A 27469-nucleotide genomic window follows, 5' to 3' on the forward strand; every position below is an offset into this window, starting at 1 on the left:
CAAGTCAAAGGGTGGGTTCTTACTCCAACTCTTATCCCAAGAAAGACTTTAAAAGGGAGGGTAGTACACCTAGAGACGAATCCAAAGAAACTACCAAACCCTTAGTGAAAGATGCCTCCACCCCATATATCCGTGCTAGGGACACCAAGTGTTTTAAATGTTTTGGAAGAGGGCATGTGCAAGCACAATGTCCAAACCAAAGGGTTTTGTTTTTAAAGGGAAAAGATGAGTACACAAGTGGTGAGGATGAACCTAGTACACAAGGAAAGGGGGAAGGAGAGAGGATAAATCCTTTGGAGGGGGACTTATTGATGATTCAAAGAATCCTCCACAATCAACCTAGTGCATCCATTGAGACACAACGAGAGAACATTTTTCATACTAGATGCAATATTTTAGAAAATATATGCTCTCTTATTGTGGATGGTGGATCATGCTGCAATTGCTGTAGCACTAGATTGATTGAGAAACTAAATCTACACATAGTTCCTCATCCAAAACCTTACAATTTACAATGGATCAATGAGGATGGAGAACTACGTGTAGACAAACAAGTGGAAATCGAGTTTTCTATAGGTAACTGCAAAGACAATGTTTTATGTGATGTAGTACCTATGGAAGCTTGCCACATCTTATTAGGTAGACCATGGCAATTTGATAAGAAAACCTCGCATAATGGTCTAACTAACGAGATTTCTTTCATCCACAAGCACAAAAAGTTTGTACTTAGCCCTTTACCACATTCCCAAGTGGTAAAAGACCAAATACAAATGAAACACAAAAGGGATGAAGAAAAAATAGAAAAAGAAAAAATTTTTGGGAAACAAAAGGCGTGGGAGAATAGTGTTCCTTCCCACAAGGTCATTCAACAAGTCAAGCACAATGAAACTACCTTTACAAACATGCTACTTGTTGAACAACCTAGCCTTTCCTATTGTAAAGGAACACTTGCACGCATGAGCATAAAAGAAAAGTCTTTAAAAGAAGCTTGCATAGATCAAGACTATTTCTCAAATGTGTTAAGATATCCCCAAAAGAATGACAAGTTATCTATAAGCACCTACCAATTTTTGTATGAAGTAGTGCCTAGAACAACTTGCCATGTCTTATTGAGACAACCATTGCAAAATATACAAATTTTCATAAACAATGGTTGTACCAACGAGACTCTCTTTGCACATAAGAGAAAAAGTCTACAAGAAGGAGAACTCATGGGGCAAATGAGAATTGATGAAACTCTAGAGCTTTTAAGAGGAAAACTTTTGTCACCCATGAGAAAAGAGGTTCAAAGACATTACTTTAGGTACAACTCTTGTTTTCAAACTACACCTAAAGCAAAGTCTCAAGAACTCTATACTCCTTCACCTTTTGTAAAAGATACTTGGGAAGACACACATTTCATATTAGAGCTTCCTAGGACAACAAAAGGTCTTGATTCTTTCTTCATGGAAGTGGATAAACTCTTCTTAAGAAAAGTGACAAGTCTCCATGATTTATTTTCAAACATAAGGGATAGAGCTCCAAAATTTGAAAACATAGCTCTCCCTTCTATGCTTCACGAAATCATGAGGGACACCCACAATTCTTGGGATAAGAATCCTTTTCCTTTTATGCATGCATACAATGGAGTAGTCCACAAGATTACTCATATCTCTCCATTTGAAGTTGTATGTGAACATAGTCCTCTTGCCTTTTTAAAGTTGTCACCATTTCCTAAAGGGATTATGCCTAAGGAAAAAGTAACTACTTTTGGAAATTTTAGAAAACATAAGAGGATCAGAAGGCACCTACAACCATCAAAAGGGAAGCATTGTGAGAAGTTGACCAAAACAAGAGAAAAACAAAGATGGCAACTTCACACAAATAATTGTTCTCCAAATACTCACTCTAACTCCTTTGCTTTGTTTCAAGATTCTCATAGGTTGATATTTGATCCGGGAGGACACACCTTGACGAAGCAAGAGGCTGCTATCCGAGATCAAGTTAGCAAATCTGAGGATAGATCTTTTCCCGATGGAGGAGATGATGGACACCATCCAGCCACAACAAGTCCCCTCAAAAGCAAAAGCTTTGGATTTGAGGACAAATCCTTTTCAAGAGGGAGGGGATGATGGAGGAGGGCCCAAGCTCACCACATGATGAAAGCCAAGCCTCCAAGACTAGACGGTCTAACCTATGATGAGGAGCGTCTAGACTAAAAAAGGAACGTCTATCAGTGTTATTGATGGGAATAACACTGATGGAACCATCAGTGTTAGTGCTGGGAATAATACTGATGATAACATCAGTGTTATTGCTGGGGATAATAGTGATGGTACCATCAGTGTTATTGGTGGGAATAATACTGATGGAACCATCACTGTTAATGGTGGGTATAATAATGATGGTACCATCAGTGTTATTGGTGGCAATAATTCTGATGGTACCACGAGTGTTATTTGTGGCAATAATACTGATGGTACCATCAGTGTTATTGGTGGCAATAATACTGATGGTACCATCGGTGTTATTGGTGGGAATAATACTGATTGAACCATCAGTGTTAATGGTGGGAATAATACTGATGGTACCATCAGTTTTTTTGTGTGGCAATAATACTGTTGGTACCATCAGTGTTATTGGTTGGAATAATACTGATGGTACCATCAGTATTTGTTGAAACAAGTGGTGTTCAAGCTTTGAAGAATCCAAATCCTTTGAAGGATGTTGAAGCCTCTGCTGTGCTTGATGTTGCTGTGCTGTTTTAATCTTTGTTTTGGGGTAGTTTATATGTTGTAATCCACCCTATGATTAAATCTAAAGCATTAGCATTCTCAATCTTTGTGAAAACAAAATGATTTCAAACTAAGTAAAGACAACTGATTGTTTTGTCGAAACAACCGATTGTTTGTACTTAGGTGTTTTGAGAAAAAGTTTGAAAACTGTTTTGAATGGTTAAACATTTAAGTACCAAAACAACCGATTGATTCGAGGAAACAACCGATTGTTTGTTTTGGGACCATAAAAGAAAAGCTGTTTTCTTTGCCTGAGCTTTAAATGATTTAACTGTTATGCTCCAGTCATTAAATGCTTTGACCAATCTTTTAATGCAATTTAAGAGTTTGTTAAGATTTGATAACAAACTACATCTTTGAATATATTCAGAAAAACAGATTTAAAAATTAAGAATCTTTGATCCAGTTTTTCTAAGAGAGTTTTTCAAAGTGTTGAGATTGCTAAGTTGTTTTGTGATTGATCAAAGTGGTGGAATAGGATTCTGCTTGTATTGATTTCAGATTATCTTCTGTAACAAGTGTAATTCTTGTACTCTGTTGAACAATTTCGTTTCTGTGTTTGCTGAGATTGGCTGTGTGTTCTTGAGGTGTTCAAGATCAGCAATCTTAGTGTTGGCCAAGGAGAGTGTGTTTCTTGAGGTGTTCAAGTTCTCTTCGTTGTTGTGTAAGTGATCAAGTGGTGATTGCTTAGTGGATATCCTCAGGTTTTCTGAGAAGACTGAATGTAGCTCTGGATTTTGAGTGAACAAGTATAAACAACTGTGTACAATCTCTCTATCTCTAACTCTTTAAATTCAGTTTGTTTCTTGTTTACTGCTATAAACAACCGATTGTTTCTACGAAACAACAGACTGTTTTTCTAGTCTATAGCTTTTGCTTGCTGTTTTGGCTAACTAAATTGCTGAATCATTTGGTTCCTAAGACAAATTCATTCTAGTTTTTGAAATATTTGCGAAAACCCTTTTAAACAATTCACTCCCCCTCTAATTTAAAGCCATCTTTTCTATCATTATTGGTTGGAATAATACTGATGGAACCCTCACTGTTAATGGTGGGAATAATACTGATGGTACCATCAGTGTTATAAGTGGCAATAATACTGATGGTACCATGAGTGTTATTTGTGGGAATAATACTGATGGTACCATCAGTGTTATTGGTGGGAATAATACTGATGGTACCATCATTCTTATTGGTGGCAATAATACTGATGGTACCATCAATGTTATTGGTGGGAATAATACTGATGGAAACATCAGTGTTATTGGTGAGAATAATACTGATGGATCCATGAGTGTTATTGGTGGGAATAATGATGATGGTATCATCAGTGTTATTGGTGGGAATAACACTGATGGAACCATCACTGTTAATAGTGGGAATAATACTGATGGAACCATAACTGTTAATGGTGGGAATAATACTGATGGTACCATGAGTGCTATTGGTGGCAATAATACTGATGATACCATGAGTGTTATTTATGGCAATAATACTGATGGTATCATGAGTGTTATTTGTGGCAATAATACTAATGGTACCATCAGTGTTATTGGTGACTATAATACTGATTGTACCATCAGTGTTATTGGTGGGAATAATACTGATGGAACCATTAGTGTTAATGGTGGGACATCAGTATTATTGGTGGCCATAATACTGATGGTACCATCACTGTTATTGGTGGCAATAATACTGTTGGTACCATCAGTGTTATCGGTGGCAATAATACTGATGGTACCATCTGTGTTATTGGTGGCAATAATAATGATGGTAACATCATTGTTATTGGTGGCAATAATACTGATGGTAACATCATTGTTATTGGTGGCAATAATACTGATGGTACCATCAGTGTTATTGGTAGGAATAATACTGACGGTACCATCAGTGTCATTTGTGGGAATAATACTGATGGTACCATCAGTGTTATTGGTAGTAATAATAATGATGGTACAATCAATGTTAATGGTGTGAGTAAAACTGATGGTAGAATCAGTGTTATTGGCGGGAATTAGACTGATGGTACCATCAATATTATTGGTGGAAATAATACTGATGGTACCATCAATGCTATTGGTGGCAATAATACTGATGGTACCATCAATGTTATTGGTGGGAATAATACTGATGGTAGGATCAGTGTTATTTGTGGGAATAATACTGAGGGTACCATCAGTGTTATTGGTGGGAATAATACTGATTGTACCTTCAGTGTTATTGGTGGGAATAATGATGATGGTATCATCAGTGTTATTGGTGGGAATAACACTGATGGAACCATCACTGTTAATAGTGGGAATAATACTGATGGAACCATAACTGTTAATGGTGGGAATAATACTGATGGAACCATGAGTGCTATTGGTGGCAATAAGACTGATGATACCATGAGTGTTATTTATGGTAATAATACTGATGGTATCATGAGTGTTATTTGTGGCAATAATACTAATGGTACCATCAGTGTTATTGGTGACTATAATACTGATTGTACCATCAGTGTTATTGGTGGGAATAATACTGATGGAACCATTAGTGTTAATGGTGGGACATCAGTATTATTGGTGGCAATAATACTGATGGTACCATCACTGTTATTGGTGGCAATAATACTGTTGGTACCATCAGTGTTATCGGTGGCAATAATACTGATGGTACCATCTGTGTTATTGGTGGCAATAATACTGATGGTAACATCATTGTTATTGGTGGCAATAATACTGATGGTAACATCATTGTTATTGGTGGCAATAATACTGATGGTACCATCAGTGTTATTGGTAGGAATAATACTGACGGTACCATCAGTGTCATTTGTGGGAATAATACTGATGGTACCATCAGTGTTATTGGTGGTAATAATAATGATGGTACAATCAATGTTAATGGTGTGAGTAAAACTGATGGTAGAATCAGTGCTATTGGTGGGAATTAGACTGATGGTACCATCAATATTATTGGTGGAAATAATACTGATGGTACCATCAATGCTATTGGTGGCAATAATACTGATGGTACCATCAATGTTATTGGTGGGAATAATACAGATGGTAGGATCAGTGTTATTTGTGGGAATAATACTGAGGGTACCATCAGTGTTATTGGTGGGAATAATACTGATTGTACCTTCAGTGTTATTGGTGGCAATAAAATTGTTGGTACCATCAGTGTTATTAGTGGCAATAATATTGATCGTACCATCAGTGTTATTGGTGGCAATAATACTGATTGTACCATCAGTGTTATTGGTGGCAAAAATACTGAAGGTACCATCAGTGTTCTTCGTGGCAATAATACAAAAGGTACCATCGGTGTTATTAGTGGCAATAATACTAATGCTACCATCACTGTTATTCGTGGCAATAATACTAATGGTACCTTCACTGTTATTCGTGGCAATAATACTGATGGTACCATCAGTGTTATTGGTGGGAATAATACAGATAGAACCATCAGTGTTAATGATGGGAATAATACTGATGGTAACATCAGTGCTATTGGTTGGAATAATAGTGATGGTACCATCAGTGTTATTTGTGGGAATAATACTGATGGAACCATCAATGTTAAAGGTGAGAATAATACAGATGGTACCATTAGTGTTATTGGTGGGAATAATATTAATGATACCATCAGTATTATTGCTGGCAATAATAGTAATGTTACCATCAATGTTATTGGTGGGAATAAAACTGATGGAACCATCAGTGGAAATTATGGGAATAATACTGAAGGTGACATCAATGTTATTGGTGGGAATAATAGTGATGGTACCATCCGTGTTATTGGTGGGATTAATACTGATGGAACCATTAGTTTTAATGGTGGGAATAACATGGATGGTACCATCAGTGTTATTGGTGGCAATAATACTGATGTTACCATGAGTGTTATTTGTGAGAATAATACTGATGGTACCATCAATGTTATTGGTGGGAATAATACTGATGGTACCATCAGTGTTATTGGTGGGAATAATACTGATGGAACCATCAGTTTTAATGGTGGGAATAATATTGATGGTACCATCTGTTATATTGGTGGCAATAATACTGATGGTAGCATGAGTGTTATTTGTGAGAATAATACTGATGGTACCATCAGTGTTATTGGTGGGTATAATACTAATGGAACCATCACTGTTATTGGTGGGAATAATACTGATGGTACCATCAGTGTTATTGGTGGGAATAATACTGATTGTACCATCAGTGTTATTTGTGGCAATAATACTAATGGGACCATCGATGTTATTCGTGGCAATAATACTAATGCTACCTTCACTGTTATTCGTGGCAATAATACTGATAGTACCATCAGTGTTATTGGTGGGAATAATACAGATAGAACCATAAGTGTTAATGATGGGAATAATACTGATGGTAACATCAGTGCAATTGGTTGGAATAATAGTGATGGTACCATCAGTGTTTTTTGTGGGAATAATACTGATGGAACCATCAATGTTAAAGGTGAGAATAATACAGATGGTACCATTAGTGTTATTGGTGGGAATAATATTAATGATACCATCAGTATTATTGCTGGCAATAATAGTAATGTTACCATCAGTGTTATTGGTGGGAATAAAACTGATGGAACCATTAGTGGAAATTATGGGAATAATACTGATGGTGACATCAATGTTATTGGTGGGAATAATAGTGATGGTACCATCCGTGTTATTGGTGGGATTAATACTGATGGAACCATTAGTTTTAATGGTGGGAATAACATGGATGGTACCATCGGTGTTATTGGTGGCAATAATACTGATGTTACCATGAGTGTTATTTGTGAGAATAATACTGATGGTACCATCAATGTTATTGGTGGGAATAATACTGATGGTACCATCAGTGTTATTGGTGGGAATAATACTGATGGAACCATCAGTTTTAATGGTGGGAATAATATTGATGGTACCATCTGTTATATTGGTGGCAATAATACTGATGTTAGCATGAGTGTTATTTGTGGGAATAATACTGATGGTACCATCAGTGTTATTGTTGGGTATAATACTAATGGAACCATCATTGTTATTGGTGGGAATAATACTGATGGTACCATCAGTGTTAATTGGGGCAATTATACTGATAGTACCATGAGTGTTATGTGTGGCAATAATACTGATATAGTACCATGAGTGTTATGTGTGGCAATAATACTGATGGTACCATCAGTGTTATTGGTGGGAATAATACCGATTGTACCATCAGTGTTATTCGTGGCAATAATACTAATGGGACAATCGATGTTATTCGTGGCAATAATACTGATGCTACTATCACTGTTATTCGTGGCAATAATACTAATGGTACCTTCACTGTTATTCGTGGCAATAATACTGATGGTACCATCAGTGTTATTGGTGGGAATAATACAGATAGAACCATCAATGTTAATGATGGGAATAATACTGAGGGTAACATCAGTGCTATTGGTGGGAATAATAGTGATTGTACCATCAGTGTTATTTGTGGAAATAGTACTAATGGAACCATCAATGTTAAAGGTGAGAATAATACTGATGGTACCATTAGTGTTAATTGTGGCAATAATACTAATGATACCATCAGTGTTATTGCAGGCAATAATAGTAATGTTACCATCAGTGGTATTGGTGGGAATAAGACTGATGGAACCATCAGTGTTAATTATGGGAATAATACTGATGGTAACATCAATGTTATTGGAGGGAATAATAGTGATGGTACCATCAGTGTTATTGGTGGGAATAATACTGATGGAACCGTTAGTTTTAATGGTGGGAATAATAATGATGGTACCATCAGTCTTATTGGTGGCAATAATATTGATGTTACCATGAGTGTTATTTGTGGGAATAATACTGACGGTACCATCAGTGTTATTGGTGGGAATAATACTAATGGAACCATCACTGTTATTGGTGGGAATAATACTGATGGTACCATCAGTGTTAATATTGGCAATTATATTGATAGTACACGAGTGTTATGTGTGGCAATAATACTGATGGTACCATCAGTGTTATTGGTGGCAATAATACTGATTGTACCATCAGTGTTATTGGTGGCAATAATACTGATTGTACCATCAGTGTTATTGGTGGCAATAATGCTGATGGTACCATGAGTGTTATTCGTGGCAATAATACTAATGGTTCCATCGGTGTTATTCGTGGCAATAATACTAATGCTACCATCACTGTTATTCGTGGCAATAATACTAATGGTACCTTCACTGTTATTCGTGGCAATAATACTGATGGTACCATCAGTGTTATTGGTGGGAATAATACTGATGGAACCATCAGTGTTAATGATGGGAATAATACTGAGGGTAACATCAGTGCTATTGGTGGGAATAATAGTGATTGTACCATCAGTGTTATTTGTGGGAATAGTACTATTGGAACCATCAATGTTAAAGGTGAGAATAATACTGATGGTACCATTGGTGTTATTTGTGGCAATAATACTAATGATACCATCAGTGTTATTGCTGGCAATAATAGTAATGTTACCATCAGTGTTATTGGTGGGAATAAGACTGATGGAACCATTAGTGTTAATTATGGGAATAATACTGATGGTAACATCAATGTTATTGGTGGGAATAATAGTTGTTCCGTCCGGTTGACTGGGACGTCTTCGTGCGCGACATCAACCGTCAGCTAGAGACTCCTTCCCACTGGTTACCTGCGGATTCCTCCAAAAAAGAGGACAAAGAGGCGCCCTAGCGGCCGTTTGCACTCCGACGCTCAAGTCAGCCAGCAAGAAACACCAAAACTGTGCACCTCCATCTCTGAGCACCGCGTGTGGCACTCTGAAGATGGTAAAAAGAACTGTGTATTGTGTGTGTGTTTTCTCCCTCAGGCAAAGATCTTTCCCCAGTCCCTTGTACGTAACCCCAAGGCTCGAGCAAGCAACTAGAGAGTTTCTGGTCAATTTGCCCAAAAGTTCCAACCCCGTTCCCAACATTCTCCGTGCTATTTAAACCACCCAAGCATTTAAAGCGCCTTAAAGTGCTTTTAATCACAAACGTAATGCGCTCAATTAAAGCATTTAATTAGAAAACGTAGCGCATTTAAGACGTTGAAACGCTTGGGAGCCATTATAGTACCTGAACGCTCGAAACGGAAACTGTATTGAATGACTTTAATTACTTGGCACCTGACTAAAGGGTGTTTCTATTCTGACCTGGCTGTCCTACACGTGGAGGGCCTCACGACGCCATGACCCCATCTGGGGGTGTTTCTGCCCATCTGGGGACGTTTCTACGTGTGAGTCCTCCTGCCTGGGAGTGCTACTGCGCTAGGGGCGACTTTTCGGGTGCCAACTCATGCCCCCAATCATCTAGTCACTCACTTTGAGAGCGTATCTGCCTTCCTCTTGTACCCTGCACCCGGCTACCCTTGGCGTGACCTGTCTCTTGAGTCGTATCTGTCCCAAAGGCGTCTCTGGGGCGGCAGGGGTACTTCACGAGTCAGGCTGCCCTACACTGGTGTTGTTACTATGGCCTTGAAGCCACCTTTCTCTCCTCTTTATTACTGTTCCCTGGTTATCCAGGGTTTGGGGCCCTCCCACGGCGTCGCCCCCTCCATGGTCTTTCCTACCCATGGGTATCGGGGAGCAGCGCTGTGGTCACCTTGCCCTTGTGCCATTCCATCTTGGCGACACCCAGTTGGGCGGCGCCCTATCTCGGTGATGCCCTGTTAGGCGACGCCTTACCTGGGCGACGCTTTACGTTGACTTTGACCTTTACGTTGACTTTGACCTTGACTTCGTCAACGCCCGGGTACGGGACGGTACACAAGCCCCCCAGTCTTAAGTTGATGACTTGTCTTCAGCGAAAAAACTAAGGCTTCGCCCACGCCATCCACGTGGCACCCAGTGACGTGTCATTCTTGCTGACGTAGCAACCTTGAAACCATTGACGTGACGCTCTCCGAACCCTTGGGGTGCTCTTAATGGTTGATTGGACATCCTCTGAAATGGGGAAAGCAACGCTTTTGGGGCCACGCTTAATCGCGTGCCACGTGGTTCATCACGCGGTCATCCTTAAGAACCTCTTGCGCTCCCCTTGAGCACTTAATCCTGCAACACGTGGCATCATCGCACGGTCACCATTTGTTGTCCCTCGCGCTCCTCGTAACGTTTAAGTTACCCAAACCCCGCGCTTGGAACCACTGTTACATCCACTTTCTCTGCCTTTCCTCACTGTTCATCTTCTTTGAATCCCTTCTCTCGCGACACCTACTCTTTCGTGCTTCCGCTCTCCACGCCCTTCAACCCCCAAAGGTACGGTTTTTCCTCTCCTTGATGATTCCCTTTACTGCATGAACTGCCTGGGACTGTCCATGTTACTGCATTTCTTTGGATATCGTTTGCATGCTTCTTCGCTCCTCTCGTTCCTCTTTTCTCTCGTGTGGGTAGGGTTCTCCTAAGATTCCTCCATTTTTTCCCCTTTTCTTCTCCCAACCCTTTTTCTCTGAACCCTTTCTTTTCTCTTTTGATCTTCAGCTCTTGCATCAATGGCGAAAACTAAGACCGCCGCGCCTCCCCCGCTCCCTAAGTCTTACTATAAAGGTGAGTATGACTGGGCCCCCGACGATCTCCTCGATGAATGCTCCACCCTAAACTCTGTTGAGGACGTTGAGGCCCACAGGGGGGACCCTGCGCTTTACAATTTCAACGCCTTCCATAAAAATCACGACTCCCACGTCCTGGTATGCCGGGTGAGACCTGGGATACCCGTTTGTGGGGACTCAAGAGACACTGGGGGAAACCCCTTCTTCTTCCTTTATCAAATGGTACTCAAGAGAGTGGGCCTGCGTCTGCCTCTTTCTTCCTTCGAGAAAGAACTGCTTACAGAGATAAACACCGCCCCAGCCCAGCTCCACCCCAACAGCTGGGCTTTCGTAAGGGGGTTTCAGATTCTCTGCGGATATCTGGGTGTCCCCTCTTCCGTGGACGTTTTTCTTCATTTTTTCGAGGTAAAGAAACAGGGGAAGAGCTTATGGATGAGCTTTTCTGGCATCGCCGGGCGCATCATCCTTACACTCTTCCAAAATTCGTTCAAAGGATGGAAAGGGAAGTTCTTCAAAGTACGTGCGACCAAGCGCGATCCTACCGTCCTAGAGGGCTTTCCCCTATACTGGACGGATAAGCCCATAACCATGAAGGCCCTGGCTTTGGATGAGCTCGCCCCCGCCGATCGGGACGTGTGCAAAGCCTTGGCGGGGCTGGGGGTAGTCTTCGATACCGCCAAACTCATCGCAAACGAATTCAACGCCCATGGGCTCTCCACCTACTTTGGTATCTACCCTTGATTATTTATACTACATTAGCTATTGTGGTTATACGGATTCACTTGCTTGCTTGAACCCCTGTGGTTATCTGCGTGTGTCTGGCCATAGAACTCCCCTTCTGCTTTATCTGAATTAATCTTTGCCCTACTATTCTTTGCTGCTGCAGGTTCAGTGATGACTTCTTCGAGGCGGCTTGCTCTTGCCAAATTTTTGAAGAAGGCAAAATCTGCCAAAGAGGGTGGGGACGCCGTCGCCTCTGACGTGCCCACCGTCGCTTCCCTGCCGATTCCTCCACCGTCTGCTTCTCCTCCTCCCATTGCCGCGGTTCCATTAGCCATGGCGTCGACCCCTGCCCCAGCACGCCCCATCAAAGGGAAAAGGGTGCTGATAGTAGACTCTGACAGCGAAGACTCGGGCACTGCCCTGGTTTCCCATAAGAGGAGGGCTACGGGCCTTCCTGCCTCATCAGCCGCGTCTCCCGATGGTGGGAGCTCTCTCAGGGACGATCCTCCTAGTGCCACATCACCTCCACCTCCACTAGCCCACGAGGAACGAGAAGAAAGGATTGACTCGGTTCCCCCGCTCTCGCCGTTGCCGCATCGTGACGCAGCTGAGGCCTCGGGCTCCGCCTCTCCTGTATCAGTCCCTGCTTCGACTTCCCGCAAACCTCGAATTCCTCGCCCCATTCATAGGGAGTTGACGCAGGGTTTCACCGAAGGAATGTCACCGACTGATCCTCAAAAGGGGGGAGGCATGCCTTATTATATGGGGGCATTTCTGGCGGTGGCACTCAAGTGGCGCACCCAGGCTCGAAACGCTATCAAAGGGAGGGAGGCTCTCTGCAAGCTGAGACAAGAGGTGGGAGCGTTGAAGGAGGAGAAACAAAACTGGGGGCTCAAGGAGGAAACTTCCCAATCCTTGCTAAAACTGGCCCACGAGGGTAGGGAGGGGGCTGAGGCGTACGCGCGAGAACTGGAACAGGCGCATGCCGATCAACTAGCCCAGCTCACCTCCTACCAACTCCAAAACATTGGCCTCCAAGAGGCGGCTCTTGCCTCCGAAGTGCAGCGAAGAAAACTTGAAGAGCTGGTTGCTGCTTGGAGGCAGAAGCTAGGTGAGAGCGAGGACGCCTTGGCTGCGAAGGTTGAAGCCTTGAGCCTTCTCCAAGCCGAGGCTAACAAGCTCCGCGTGGAGAAGGAATTTCTGGAGAAGCAATTGATATCCAAGGACTCTAGGGTTGCGGAACTAGAGGGGGAGGTCCAAGAATTGACTGGGGAGATGGCGGGCGCGTTTGAAGAGGGCTTCCAAGAGGCTCTGACTCAGGCGTCCTGCGAGAACCCTGACATCAATATTTCAATCTGCGACCCCACACACCATGTCGTCGACGGGAAGATCGTGCCTATGGACTTGGATGACTGAATCGCTGTCTCTCACCCGCCACCTTTACCTTTCAAGCTTTTACTCCTTTTACACTTTACCTTCGTTTTTGACTCTCTCTGTTAAACTTGTAATTCTTTGAGCTGTCTACACGCTTGTTACAACTCTGGGTTTTTGTATGATTACTTTCGTGCCTTCGCGATATAGAATTCTGCCCGTGCGATCTTACTCTCATTCTTTGCCTTCGCGTGCTTCGGCTGTTTTGCTCGTATTATACCCGCTTCTTTCACTTTGTTGGGCGGCTTTTGTATGCTCGGGAAAGGTCACGCGCCAGTGCCCACGCCCATGGAGTGGCTCACCTAGTGGAGCCGTATCGTCCATGGGGTATCTCTAACACCCAAACGGTCCTTTCCTTGACCCTTAACGCCCGACGCCCACGCCTAAGGAGAGGCCTGCTACAGCAGCGCCGTGTCGTCCTCGGGTGTCTGAAACGCCGAGTGTCTTGGAGGGGGGGGGGGGGTCGCTCCCTCCATGGTCTTTCCTTCCCATAGGTATCGGGGAACGCCCTGTCAGTGATTCGCTGACGTTTTGGCGGTTTCATCTCCCTCCACAGTCTTTCCTACCTGTGGGTATCGGGAAGGTGACGCCAGTAACTAACTTTGCCCTCTTCGACTTTATCTCCCTCCACAGTCTTTCCTACCCGTGGGTATCGGGGAGGCAACCTCGCTGATATTTTGGTGGGCGACGCCCGCGACGTCTCACACTGGCGTCGCCCTTTATGTCTTTCCAGGCGACGCCTCGGGCGTCTCATGCTGGCGTCGCCTTGGGCGTCGTCTTTACCTTGACATTGACTTTGACCTTGGCCTTGGTCGACGCCTGGGGACAGCGAAGAGCTCAAGGTTCTCCCCGTGCCATCCACGTGGCGCTTCTTGTATGGCTGATGGGACGTTCAGTCATTCGACTTGATCCAGGTGGCGCTCCTTGTATGGTTGATAGGACGTTCAGTCATTCGATTTGATCCTGACTCCTACTGTGCCCCTGATCCACTTTCGACGGCGCATCGTACCACTGGGCATTCCGTTGATACGACGTGTTCTGAGTTTAACCAGGGATGCCAGGGCCATCCTTCCATCTGCTGCCACGTGGCTCGATCGTGCGGTGCATCCATTCGCGTCGTCCAATGCTCTAACTGCCATACTTCTACTTGCGTCGTTTGGCGCTCTAACCGCTTTATTTAACTCTTCAAACTCTGAAGCTGTTCTCATCATTTCTGCATTCTTCGTACCCTACTTACACTCTCTCTTCTTGCACCCTTTCTTCTTGCACCCTTTCTCTTCTCACGAAGGGTTCTTCCAGCGTTCGCTCCCATCGCTCGACTCTTGCGTTACCGGCGGGCCATACACCTTTGACAATCCCTGGTCTTGTTAAAGAATGTCCTCTCATGCTACCTCCCCCAGGGTCAATCCCAAGGACCTGTACCCTTGGGCTTCAAGTGAGCTTCTCGACGAATGCTCATGCTTACTCGCCACCAGGGCCATAAGGGAACACAAAGCGGATTCATGTTCCTATGATCACCGTGCCTTCGCGAGGAGGCATGACGACAACATTGCTGTGCTCCCTTGCACTCTAGGGGAGCCAGTATGTGGAGACGAACGGGCCAACGAAGGGGTCCCCTTCTTCTACTTTTACCAGGTGGTTTAAGGAACTGCTGACGGAGATCAATGCCGCTCCGGCCCAGTTATACCCCAACAGCTGGGCCTTTGTCAAAGCCTTTGACATCCTCTTCGGGTTTCTGGGTTGTGCACCCTCGGTTGACCTCTTTCTTCACTTCTTTGAGGTGAAGAGGAAAAGGCACAACCTCTGGGTAACTCTCAGCAACGTTCCTGGGAGAGTTCTCCTAACCCCCTTCCAAAACTCATTCACCGGGTGGAAAGGCCGGTTCTTCAAGATTTGCTGCACTGACCTCGTTCCCACCGCTCTGGATGGTTTTCCTCTATACTGGGTGAGAGAGGCGAGGGCCCTCAAAACCAAACCCTTCAAGAAGCTGGCTCCAAGTGATCAAATAGCTTGTTGGATTCTTGCTGAGGTGGGAAGTTTTGACTCTGCCACTTTGATCAGCTTGGAGTTCAACACTGGAACTCTCGAAAAGTACCTATGTAAGAGTCACTACCCTAGAAACTTCGGCCTTTATTGCTTTCTATCTGTGCATGTCTTGCTTCATGGCGTCTCTGACACATTTATCTCCCTTGGTGCAGGTTCGAAAATAAACCAAGAAAGGAGGACACGACTTACTCGAGCTCTGCGGGCTGGGATCAGGGCTTCGTCTTCCTCCAGTGCTGACTCCGATGGCCATTGAAAAGTGGCTCTTTTGTGATTTTGCATGAGTTGTAATATTTGCCCTAACCGCATTACACCCATTTGTATCGAACATTGCTTGTAACATCAACTTTTCTATACCATACTTGATTTTTTGCAACGCCGCTTTACTTTGCATACGTTTCGTATATTGTGCGCTTTTCTTTCTTCACGTTCCTTAACAACGCCTGTACTCAGGCGACACTTTCTTTCTTGGCGACGCCTTTCTTCTTGGCGACACCTTCTCTTGGCGACGCCTTCACCTAGGCGACGCCTTCACCTAGGCGACGCCTTCTTTCTTGGCGACGCCTTCACCTGGGCGATGCCTTCTTTCTTGGCGACGCCTCACATCACTTCAAACGGAGAAAGATAAAGGCTGAAAACCAAGGCACGAATTTTTCTCAAACTTGTTTTTTTCTTTTATTCGGGTGACCTCATTAAAAAACCCCCGAGAGGGAAAAAGAGTGTCCCCTTCAACTAAACTGTTACATGGCTGCTTACATAAGTCAACTAAAATAAATTTTTATGTTGGCTGCATTCCAGCTGCGTGGGATGGGACCCCCCTCCAAGGTCTCTAGGTTGTATGAACCGTTGCCCTTAGCCTCGGTAACTCTGAAGGGTCCGGTCCACTTGGGAGATAGCTTATTCTCCAACTCGTATGGGTGAGCCTTCCTCATAACCAGGTTGCGAATCTGAAACTGCCGCGGCTTTACCTTAGAGCTGTATTGTCGCTCTACTCTTCTCTTCACTGCTTCAGCTTTTATTCTGGCTTCTTCCCTGGCCTCGTCTAGTAGATCCAGGTTTACCCGCCTTTCTTCATTGGATTCCTCCACCACAAAGTTTTGAAAACGTGGTGAGCTTTCATGTATTTCTACCGGAATCATCGCGTCCGACTCGTACACCAAACTGAAAGGCGTCTCCATGGTAGAGGATTGGGGCGTGGTGTGGTATGCCCATATGATCCTTGGTACCTCTTCCGCCCACACCCCTTTGGCTTTCTCTAACCTTCTCTTCAACCCCCTCAGCAGAACTCTGTTTGCTGACTCCACTTGTCCGTTGGTCTGGGGGTGTTCGACCGATGCGAACACTTGTTTGATTCCTACCTCAGCGCACAGATTTCTCAACTGCTGACTGGCAAACTGGGTCCCGTTATCGGATATCAAGCGCCTAGGTACGCCAAAGCGGCACACAATGTTCTTCCACACAAAATGCTGTACCTTGTGCGCAGTGATCTGTGCTACGGGCTCTGCCTCTATCCACTTGGTGAAGTATTCGATGGCGACGATCAAATACTTCATCTGCCTGATTGCCAGTGGGAACGGACCCAGGATGTCGATTCCCCATGTATGGAAAGGCCACGGGCTGTATATGGATCGCAATTCTTCTGGCGGCGCCTTGTGCCAGTCGGCGTGCTTTTGGCATTGCCTGCACCGCTGGGCGTGTCGTGCGCAGTCCTCTTTTACTGTTGGCCAGAAGAAACCTGCGCGTATTACCTTGGAGGCTAGGGACCTTCCCCTTACGTGGCTCCCGCAGATGCCTTCGTGTAGCTCCGCCATTATCCTGGTGCACTCGTCGCCACTTACGCACGTTAGGATAGGGTGAGTGAAACCGTGCCTGAACAACACCCCATCCACCAGAGTATATCTTGCGGCATTTCTTTTGACCTTTTTACCTTCTTCAGGCTCTACTGGGAGAGCCCCATCCGCCAGGTATCGCTTGTAGGGCGTCATCCAGGTGTCTCCCTCGGTCAAAACGTATACCTGCATTTGCTCTCCCTCGGGCACATCCGCGTACGTGCTGATGCGGGGCACCCTCTGCGTATCTTGGGTCAAAGAGCAATGACTCCTCGGCCTTCCCCTTGTTGCATAAATCTGGAGGACATCCACCCTGTTGTCTTCCACGAATCTACGCGGAGCTTTGAGAGTCTCTTGGATCACTGTCCTCTGTCTACCCCCCTTGCCTGAGCTGGCCAGCTTTGCAAGTAGGTCAGCTCTGGCATTCTGCTCCCTCGGGACATGTATCAGCTCAAGAGTGTTGAATGCTCCCTTCAACAACTGGACGTATTTCAAATACGCCGCCATCTGTGGGTCCTTCGCCTGGAACTCACCCGACACCTGCCCCGTAATCAGCTGGGAGTCGCTTTTCACCAGGAGGTTTTGCGCGCCCATCTCCTTGGCCAGGAGCATTCCTGCTATCAGGGCTTCGTATTCTGCCTGATTGTTACTTGCCTTGAATCAGTATGCCGTTGGGTCCCTCCAAGACTATTCCCGCACCGCTCCCTTGTTGGTTGGAAGAGCCATCCACCGAGAGCAGCCACTGCGAGCCCACTTCCACCTCCTGCTCACCTCTGGGCGAAAGTTCCGCTATAAAATCTGCGTACACCTGCCCTTTAATGGATCCTCTAGGCTCATACTGGATGTCGAATTCTGACAGTTCCACCGCCCAGCGCACCATTCTTCCCGCCACGTTAGGCTTCTGCAGCACCTTCTGTATAGGGAGGTTTGCCATCACCACCACTGTGAATCTGTGGAAGTAATGACGGAGCCTCCTGGCAGAAAACACTACCGCCAGGCTGCCTTCTCTAGCGCTTGGTGTCTCGTCTCAGTTCCTTGTAATGCCTTGCTCACGAAATAGATGGGCTTTTGACTCTGGTCCTGCTCTTGGACTAACACAGAGCTGATAGCCCGCTCTGTTACAGTAAAATATAACCGGAGGGGCACGCCCGTTACCGGTTTGTAGAGGACCGGTGGCGTCGCCAGGTACTCCTTCAGCTTAATGAAAGCCGCTTCGCATTCGTCAGTCCATGCAAAACGACTGTTTCTCTTGAGGCACTGGAAATATGGATGCCCCTTCTCCCCCCGGCGGAAACAAACCTTGCAAGCGTCGCCATCCGCCCTGTCAGCTGTTGTACTTCTTTTACCGACGTCGGGTTCGCATGGCGATAATCGCTCATAAAACCCAAGAACTTACCGGCCTCTACCCCGAAAACACACTTCTCAGGGTTTAACTTGAGGCGGTACTTGGATATCGTGACGAACAACTCCTCCAGATCCGCCATGTGCTGCGCCCTATCCTGCGACGCCACCACCATGTCGTCTACATAGGCGTACACATTCCTCCCGAGCATGGGCGCCTGGACCTTGTCCATTAACCTCTGGTACGTGGCGCCCGCGTTTTTCAGCCTAAAAGGCATCACCTTATAGTAGTAACTGCAGGTCTCAGTCATGAATGCAGTTTTGCTCTCATCTCTTGGGTGCATCTTGATCTGGTTGTACCCTGAGAAGGCGTCCAGGAAACTCAGCACCTTGCTGCCGGACGCACTGTCTACCAAGGCGTCGATGCTGGGCAGCGGGTACGAGTCCTTTGGGCACGCCTTATTCAAGTCTGTGAAGTCCACGCACATCCTCCACTTTCCATTCGCCTTTTTCACCAAGACGACATTGGCAAGCCACTCAGGGTATTGGATCTCCTTGATGTGGCCAGCCCTCAATAGCTTTTGCGTTTCGTTCTTCACCACCTGTTGTCGCTCCTCATTGAACTTTCTCCTTCTCTGGCGCACGGGGCGGACCGTGGCGTCCATGCTGAGGTGGTGACACAGGAAATCGGGGTCGATGCCAGGCATATCCGAGGCGGACCATGCGAAGGCATCTAGCTGGCACGAAATCACTTCTGCCACCCCTTCCTGTTCTTCTGGGCTCAGCAAACTTCCTAACTTGAATGTCTTGCCGCCAATCTCCCTTTCTACGGCGTTAGCCGCTGGCTGTTCCCTGCTACCACCCTCGACGGGAGCCGCCTCTTCAACGGGCGCCGCGTCGTCAGGGCCTTCCTCCATGGGTGCATCTGCTTCGGGCGTCGCCCTTGCCGGTATGGCCTCGTTAGGCGTCGACCCAGCGGGCGTCGCCTCAATCATCGTCGTGTCTGCGCTCGGCGGACGTTCATATACCATGAACACGCCTCTCTTCGTTTTCAGGCTGTTCTCATAGCATTTCCTTGCCTCCTCCTGGTCTGACTTGATGACTATCACCTTGCCACTGAGGTCCGGAAGCTTCATCTTCATGTGGCGTGTGGAGGACACCGCGTTCAAACGGTTTAACGCCGGCCTGCCCAGCAAAATATTGTAGGCGGAGTTGGCGTTCACGACCAGGTACCGGATGCTTTCGGTACGGGAGGCCTCTCCATCCGTGAACGTAGTCCTCAACTCCAGGTAACCCCGGACTTCCACCTGGTTATCCGCAAACCCATACAGGCACCCCGTGTAGGGCCTCAACAGGTCGGGGGACAACCGTAACTTATTAAATGTCGATAAGAACATGACGTCCGCCGAATTTCCCTGGTCGACAAGCACTCTGTGCACCTTTCTTCCGGCTGTGACGACTGAGATGACAACGGGGTCGTTGTCGTGGGGTACCACATCTCGGAGATCTCCTCTCGTGAACACGAGATCCGACTCCCATGGCTCACCCGAGATTCTCTCTTCGATTGAATTGACCCCCCTCGCGTATTTCTTCCGCTGGGAGGCGGTGGGTCCCCCGCCGGAAAAACCTCCAACAATGGTGTGGACCTCGCCAAGCACAGTCATCTCGTGTACTGGTTCTTCCGCCGGCGGCGGCAAGGTGGCGGTCGTTGTGGGCTCCGCGACATAATCCTTCAAAAACCCAGTTCTCACCAGCTCATCTAGCTGGTAACCCAACGACAGGCAGTTATCAATGTGGTGCCCGAAAGCCTCGTGGAACTCGCACCAAGAGTCTTTGCGAGGCCCTAACACCTTGTCAGTTTTTGCCGGTCGCCTCAGCCTCTCAGCTATATTAGGCACGGCGATCAGGTCCTTCAGCTCCACCACAAAATTGTACCTCGCCGGTCTCGCTCTTTCTCTGGTCGGGCGATCGCCTCCCGCTGGACCCCGGGGCTGGGGCTTTCTGGCCTCGTAGGGGCGTCTCGCATCTGGCTTCTTTCTTCCCGTCGTGGTCTCATTGACCCTGACGGGTTGAGCTCGCGCCGGTCCCCTCGGGCGTGAGGGTACGACGCTGGTGCGCTTCACGCACACCTCCCCTTCAGAAGCAATATGTTCTACCGCCCGACGCCGTAGCTCAGCGAAAGTCCTAGGGCGATTGCGAATGATGGATTCTCCAAAAGGACCGGGGCATACGCGTTTCACGAACGCGTACACGATCATAGGCTCCTCTGTCGTACCAACCTTCACGACCTGGGCCCCGAAGCGATTGATGTATTCCTTCAGGGTCTCCCCTTGATACTGCTTCACATCAAACAGATCGTAGGAGACCGGCGGCGGGGCCTTGTTTGATAAGTATTGTTCCCTGAACAATCGTGACAATTGGCGGAAAGATGTGATATGACCGTCCGGGAGGCTGATGAACCAGTTCATAGCCATCCCAGTCAGGGTGCTCATAAAGAGCTTGCACTTGGCAGCGTCAGAACCGCCTACCAGGACCATCTGTGTGTGAAATGCCGCAAGGTGCGTCTCTAGGTCCTCCATCCCGGTGAAGATCACCTTGGGCCCCGCGAACGTGTTCGGGATCACTGCATCTAGAATCTCCTGCGAGAAGGGAGTGGAAAACTCCCTTGGGGGGGAATGGTTCTCCATCTCGTCATGTCCATGTCGCCCCCGATCATTTCACAGGCCCCGGCGCAACTCCTCATTTACGCGGTGGAGCTCTTCATTCCTCTCCTGCGAGGCTTCCAGATCTGCCTGCATGCGTTCCTGTTCCAGCTTCAACTCCGCCATATCCTGCTGCAGCCCCCTCATTATCTCCAGGACCTGTTGCATGGATAGCTCTGCTGGGGCTGCGCGTGCTGTACCTCGTCTGGTGGGGGCCATTGTCACTCCAACCTCCTCCAACGTTACTGTAACTTCGTAGATTTTCTCGAACTTGTGATGGGACTGATGTTTTATATCGGCCCCACGGTGGGCGCCAAATGTTCCGTCCGGTTGACTGGGACGTCTTCGTGCGCGACCTCAACCGTCTGCTAGAGACTCCTTCCCACTAGTTACCTGCGGATTCCTCCAAAAAAGAGGACAAAGAGGCGCCCTAGCGGCCGTTCGCACTCCGACGCTCAAGTCAGCCAGCAAGAAACACCAAAACTGTGCACCTCCGTCTCTGAGCACCGCGTGTGGCACTCTGAAGGTGGTAAAAAGAACTGTGTATTGTGTGTGTGTTTTCTCCCTCAGGCAAAGATCTTTCCCCAGTCCCTTGTACGTAACCCCAAGGCTCGAGCAAGCAACTAGAGAGTTTCTGGTCAATTTGCCCAAAAGTTCCAACCCCGTTCCCAACATTCTCCGCGCTATTTAAACCACCCAAGCATTTAAAGCGCCTTAAAGCGCTTTTAATCACAAACGTAACGCGCTCAATTAAAGCGTTTAATTAGAAAACGTAGCGCATTTAAGACGTTGAAACGCTTGGGAGCCATTATAGTACCTGAACGCTCGAAACAGAAACTGTATTGAATGACTTTAATTACCTGGCACCTGACTAAAGGGTGTTTCTATTCTGACCTGGCTGTCGTACACGTGGAGGGCCTCATGACGCCATGACCCCATCTGGGGGCGTTTCTGCCCATCTGGGGACATTTTTACGTGTGGGTCCTCCTGCCTGGGAGTGCTACTGCGCTAGGGGTGACTTTTCGGGTGCCAACTCATGCCCCCAATCATCTAGTCCCTCACTTTGAGAGCGTATCTGCCTTCCTCTTGTACCCTGCACCCGGCTACCCTGGGCGTGACCTGTCTCTTGAGTCGTATCTGTCCCAAAGGCGTCTTTGGGGCGGCAGGTGATGGAGGAGGGCCCAAGCTGACCACACTATGAAAGCCAAGCTTCCAAGGCTAAGACCGTCTAGCTTATGAAGAGGAGCGTCTAGACTCAAAGAGGAGCGTCTAGCCTAAGATATGGAGCGTCTAGACCATGATAAGGAGTGGTTACATAAGGAGCATCTAGAAGGACCGTCTAGCTCACCACACATGGATCAAGCTACGGTTTGGGAAAGCCTTGTAATTGGTACATGAAGGCCCATTAGGGGTACTTAGTAGATAGGATAGTGTAGAAAGCACTTTTGATGGAAACATTCTAGAAACTAGGGTTGTGTGGCCGGTCATTGCACATGGCACATGGCTTAGCATTTAGATTTAATTTTGGTTTTCTTTTCCTTAGAAGTTAGCTTACCATTTACGTCCAAGATAGCTTATAAATAGGAAAGCTATCTCATTGTATTTTTCAAGTTTAATTGAGTAAGGTTATGCTGCCATTTTTGTGCACAAGCTTTACTTCTCCTAGAAATCTAGGCTCTAAACTTCAATCCTTTCACCTTCTCCCTTGAGCTGGCCGAACCACTCAAACACCATACTCATCATGCACCTACAAGGCCAACACAACTCCTAGGAGGGTCTTGATCATCTCACCCATTGCTTCCGCACCTTATTTTTCTACTTTGATTCAAGAAGAACACATGAAAATGCCATCATTTGGTATCATGAGCTTTTGGTTCTTCAAGATGAGTAGCTTGGTCTTTTAATTTCAGTTCTTCTTTATTTCATCTTTGTCATTTCAATTCCTTACTTGTCTTGCTGTTTTTATATTTTAAATTGTTCTTGGTGTGCTTATGGAAGATCCAACCAAAGCACAATTGTTCAATTGATCTTGAACAAATTCTGTGCAGCTTGTGATAGGATTCCTTACACCATTGTGTGGCTGTTTTTCTTTTAGGAAATTGAGTCCTTATTGCTTTCTTATAATTGCTTCATTTTATGCTTTGAGTCTTTATTTTCTGAATCTATAAATGTTGTGTCAAGTCATGTGAATCCATATTTGTCAACAATTCTTAGTAGTCCTATTATTGGCTTGATTGTTTCTTGCTTTTGGGTCTCTTTATATTGCTTTAATCTGCTGTTATTTTGATCCTTTGGTGCTTTTTATTTTTAGTTTGAGTTCATAATTGTGTCTTAGTTCTTACACAATTTCCATTCTTACATTTCCATTGTGTTAATTTTGGTTATCTTGCTGTTTTCTTCCAGTTTTCCAATTTTCCCCTGTATCATCTCTCTGTTCTGGGCTGTTTTGTTTAAAAAAAAATATTTCCACCCATAGGAAAATTCTGATTTTCTGGAAAATGCAAGTTTAAAGTGTTATAGAAAAGACAAAAAAAGAATGAGGTCAAAAGAAGCAACAGAAAAAAAATGATAAATCTTACAAAATCAGAGTGCAAATCTTGAGCGCTCCAGCTGGCCTAACTGCACACCAAATTTGCAAAAATTATTAAAAAAAAATGGTGCATGCGTTTTAGGTGATTCCAAAGCCAAAATTTAGATAAGATCCTGAATTTTCTTGCATCCAAATTTCAGAAACAAATTTTACAATTACAGCTCAGCATAAATCGGGGAACAAACACGTTTTCTGGCCCACAACATTTTCCAGTGGTGCTGTTTTTTTATTTGGTCATCTAATCTAGTGCTTTTCTTTAGGAATTCCTTTTGTGTGCCAACTTTTATTGAGTACCTTTAATTGTTTGCTTTAATTTCTTGAATCTCTTTCTAAGTTGTGATATTATAAATCCTTTTGGTAGTACTGTTTTCTTTCAATTAAATTTGTTTCTTGCTTTTGTTCCTTGACCTCTCTTTTTGGGTGCTGGAATTTAATTTCTCCCTTGGTGCTTATGTGCATGGAATTTGACTTGGTTTAAGGTTTAGCCCTTGTGAATAGGTGCTGGAAATTGGAGAATTAAAGCCAACATTCTAAGGAGGAGACAAAGCCAAAACCGAAACAAGCTTCCTTGAAACAAACACTACAAACACCTAGAAGATCAACAATCAAGACAACAAAGAAAGTGCACTAACCAAAAAGAGGAACAACAAAGGGGGTTTTCTTATCTCCTTTACAACTTGGTTTATTGTTAATTACCTCTTTCAAATTACGTTTTAGACGGTGAGTGTGTCTTCAAGGGCTCAAAGTGTCCAAGAAGCCTCACCTAGGGCCGAATAGCATAGTAATTTTGCTTAGTAATTTGTTGCTTGTTTGAACTTGTTTTTTCTTTTGATTTGGTAGAAACGTTTTGCATGCTTAGTATTGTTTAATTTTTGTGCTATACCGACTAGCTTTGCTGCATATCTAGCTTACATAGTTTTCTTGCTTTTTGATTTCTCAACTTCTTGTGTTCTAAGTGTTTTACTAAGAGAAACTTTTGTGTGAAGTCATTGGAGGAAAGTTTTTGGCAAGGAAAAGGCTTGGTACTTAAGTAGTCCATTGTGACTCACCTCCCTTACCTGGAAAACTCCCTTCTCTAACTTTCCTAAACTTTCTCCAAGTAAAACACCTATATACACAAAGTTTTAGCCATGTCTTCTTCTTCTCACTCTCCAAAGTCTATAGAAAGTGAAGTAAAATCTTTGAAAACTCTTTTAAAAGAAGTATCCCAAGCGGTACAATTGATATCTTTTAGACAATTGGAGAATGAGAACAAAATCAATGAGTTGGCTAAAGCTCAAGAAGAGAAGTCACAAAAATCACAAAAATAAAAAAAAACTCATGCATCCCATTCTCAAAGTATTGAGTCTCTAGGGGAGGGCAGCCGTAGAATCAATGATTATTACCAACCACCCCCTAGAAGAACTAGACAAAGGGAGCAAGAGAGCCCAAGGAAGTAAGGGTAGACCTACCCCATTTCTATGGTAAGGAAGACGTAGAGGCCTACCTAGATTGGGAGATGAAAGTAGAGCAACTCTTTGCTTGCCATAGGGTGAGTGAAGAGAGGAAGGTACCCTTAGCAACGCTTAGTTTCCAAAGCAATGCCATGTATTGGTGGACCTCTTTAGAGAGAGACCGACGTCTTCATAGGGAGCCTTCCATAGAATATTGGAATGACCTTAGGGGAGCCCTAAGACGTCGCCACATACCTTCCTACTACCATAGGGAGTTGATGAACAAGCTCCAAAGACTCCAACAAAAGAACTTAAGTGTGGAAGAGTATAGGCAGAAAATGGAGCTCTACATGATGAGAGCATCCATTAGAGAGGAAGAAACCACCACCATATCTAGGTTTCTAAGTGGGCTCAACCTTGAGATAAGGGATCGAGTAGAACTATTACCCTACCAAGACTTGAATGATTTGGTTCAACTTTGCATTAAAGTTGAACAACAAAATTTGCGCAAAACTTCAAGTCTAAGGGTGGGTTCTTACTCCAACTCTTATCCCAAGAAAGATTTTAAAAGGGAGGGTAGTACACCTAGAGATGAATCCAAAGAAACTACCAAACCCTTAGTGAAAGATGCCTCCATCCCATACATCCGTGCTAGGGACACCAAGTGTTTTAAATGTTTTGGAAGAGGGCATGTGCAAGCACAATGTCCAAACCAAAGGGTTTTGTTTTTAAAAGGAAAAGATGAGTACACAAGTGGTGAGGATGAACCTAGTACTCAAGAAAAAGGGGAAGGAGAAAGGATAAATCCTTTGGAGGGGGACTTATTGATGATTCAAAGAATCCTCCACAATCAACCTAGTGCATCCAACGAGACACAACGAGAGAACATTTTTCATACTAGATGCAATATTTTGGAAAATATATGCTCTCTTATTGTGGATGGTGGGTCATGCTGCAATTGCTGTAGCACTAGATTGATTGAAAAATTAAAACTACAAGTAGTTCCTCATCCAAAACCGTACAATTTACAATGGATCAATGAGGATGGAGAACTACGTGTAGACAAACAAGTGGAAATCGAGTTTTCTATAGGTAACTACAAAGACAATGTTTTATGTGATGTAGTACCTATGGAAGCTTGCCACATCTTATTAGGTAGACCATGGCAATTTGATAAGAAAACCTCGCATAATGGTCTAACTAACGAGATTTCTTTCATCCACAAGCACAAAAGATTTGTACTTAGCCCTTTACCACATTCCCAAGTGGTAAAAGACCAAATACAAATGAAACACAAAAGGGATGAAGAAAAAATAGAAAAAGAAAAAAATTTTGGGAAACAAAAGGCGTGGGAGAATAGTGTTCCTTCCCACAAGGTCATTCAACAAGTCAAGCACAATGAAACTACCTTTACAAACATGCTTCTTGTTGAACAACCTAGCCTTTCCTATTGTAAAGGAACACTTGCAAGCATGAGCACAAAAGAAAAGTCTTTAAAAGAAGCTTGCATAGATCAAGACTATTTCTCCAATGTGTTAAGATATCCCCAAAAGAATGACAAGTTATCTATAAGCACCTACCAATTTTTGTATGAAGTAGTGCCTAGAACAACTTGCCATGTCTTATTGAGACAACCATTGCAAAATGTACAAATTTTCATAAACAATGGTTGTACCAACGAGACTCTCTTTGCACATAAGAGAAAAAGTCTACAAGAAGGAGAACTCATGGGGCAAATGAGAATTGAGGAAACTCTAGAGCTTTTAAGAGGAAAACTTTTGTCACCCATGAGAAAAGAGGTTCAAAGACATTACTTTAGGTACAACTCTTGTTTTCAAACTACACCTAAAGCAAAGTCTCAAGAACTCTATACTCCTTCACCTTTTGTAAAAGATACTTGGGAAGACACACATTTCATATTAGAGCTTCCTAGGACAACAAAAGGTCTTGATTCTTTCTTCATGGAAGTGGATAAACTCTTCTTAAGAAAAGTGACAAGCCTCCATGATTTATTTTCAAAAA

General features: G+C 44.8%; 4 protein-coding genes across 4 annotated transcripts; all 4 read left to right on the forward strand.

The window, feature by feature from the left end:
• Nucleotides 1–2636: 2636 nt before the first annotated feature.
• Nucleotides 2637–6844, forward strand: LOC137809883 (uncharacterized). The gene is made up of 7 exons (XM_068610944.1): nt 2637–2740; nt 4034–4450; nt 4486–4747; nt 4943–5391; nt 5550–5667; nt 5713–6745; nt 6840–6844. The coding sequence occupies exons 1-7, from the start codon at nt 2637–2639 to the stop codon at nt 6842–6844; spliced, it is 2388 nt and encodes a 795-aa protein (XP_068467045.1).
• On the forward strand, nt 6841–7926 carry LOC137809885 (uncharacterized). The gene is made up of 3 exons (XM_068610945.1): nt 6841–7627; nt 7674–7734; nt 7782–7926. Exons 1-3 carry the CDS (start codon nt 6841–6843, stop codon nt 7924–7926), a joined length of 993 nt encoding a protein of 330 aa, XP_068467046.1.
• LOC137809886 (uncharacterized) lies at nt 7923–8897 on the forward strand. The gene has a single exon (XM_068610946.1). The coding sequence runs from the start codon at nt 7923–7925 to the stop codon at nt 8895–8897; it is 975 nt and encodes a 324-aa protein (XP_068467047.1).
• Nucleotides 8894–9442, forward strand: LOC137809887 (uncharacterized). Its single transcript, XM_068610947.1, has one exon. It carries the CDS (start codon nt 8894–8896, stop codon nt 9440–9442), a length of 549 nt encoding a protein of 182 aa, XP_068467048.1.
• The last annotated feature ends 18027 nt before the right edge of the window (nt 9443–27469 follow it).

Source organism: Phaseolus vulgaris, chromosome 2 (genome assembly GCF_000499845.2).
Source record: "Phaseolus vulgaris cultivar G19833 chromosome 2, P. vulgaris v2.0, whole genome shotgun sequence".
Taxonomy (NCBI): Eukaryota; Viridiplantae; Streptophyta; class Magnoliopsida; order Fabales; family Fabaceae; genus Phaseolus; species Phaseolus vulgaris.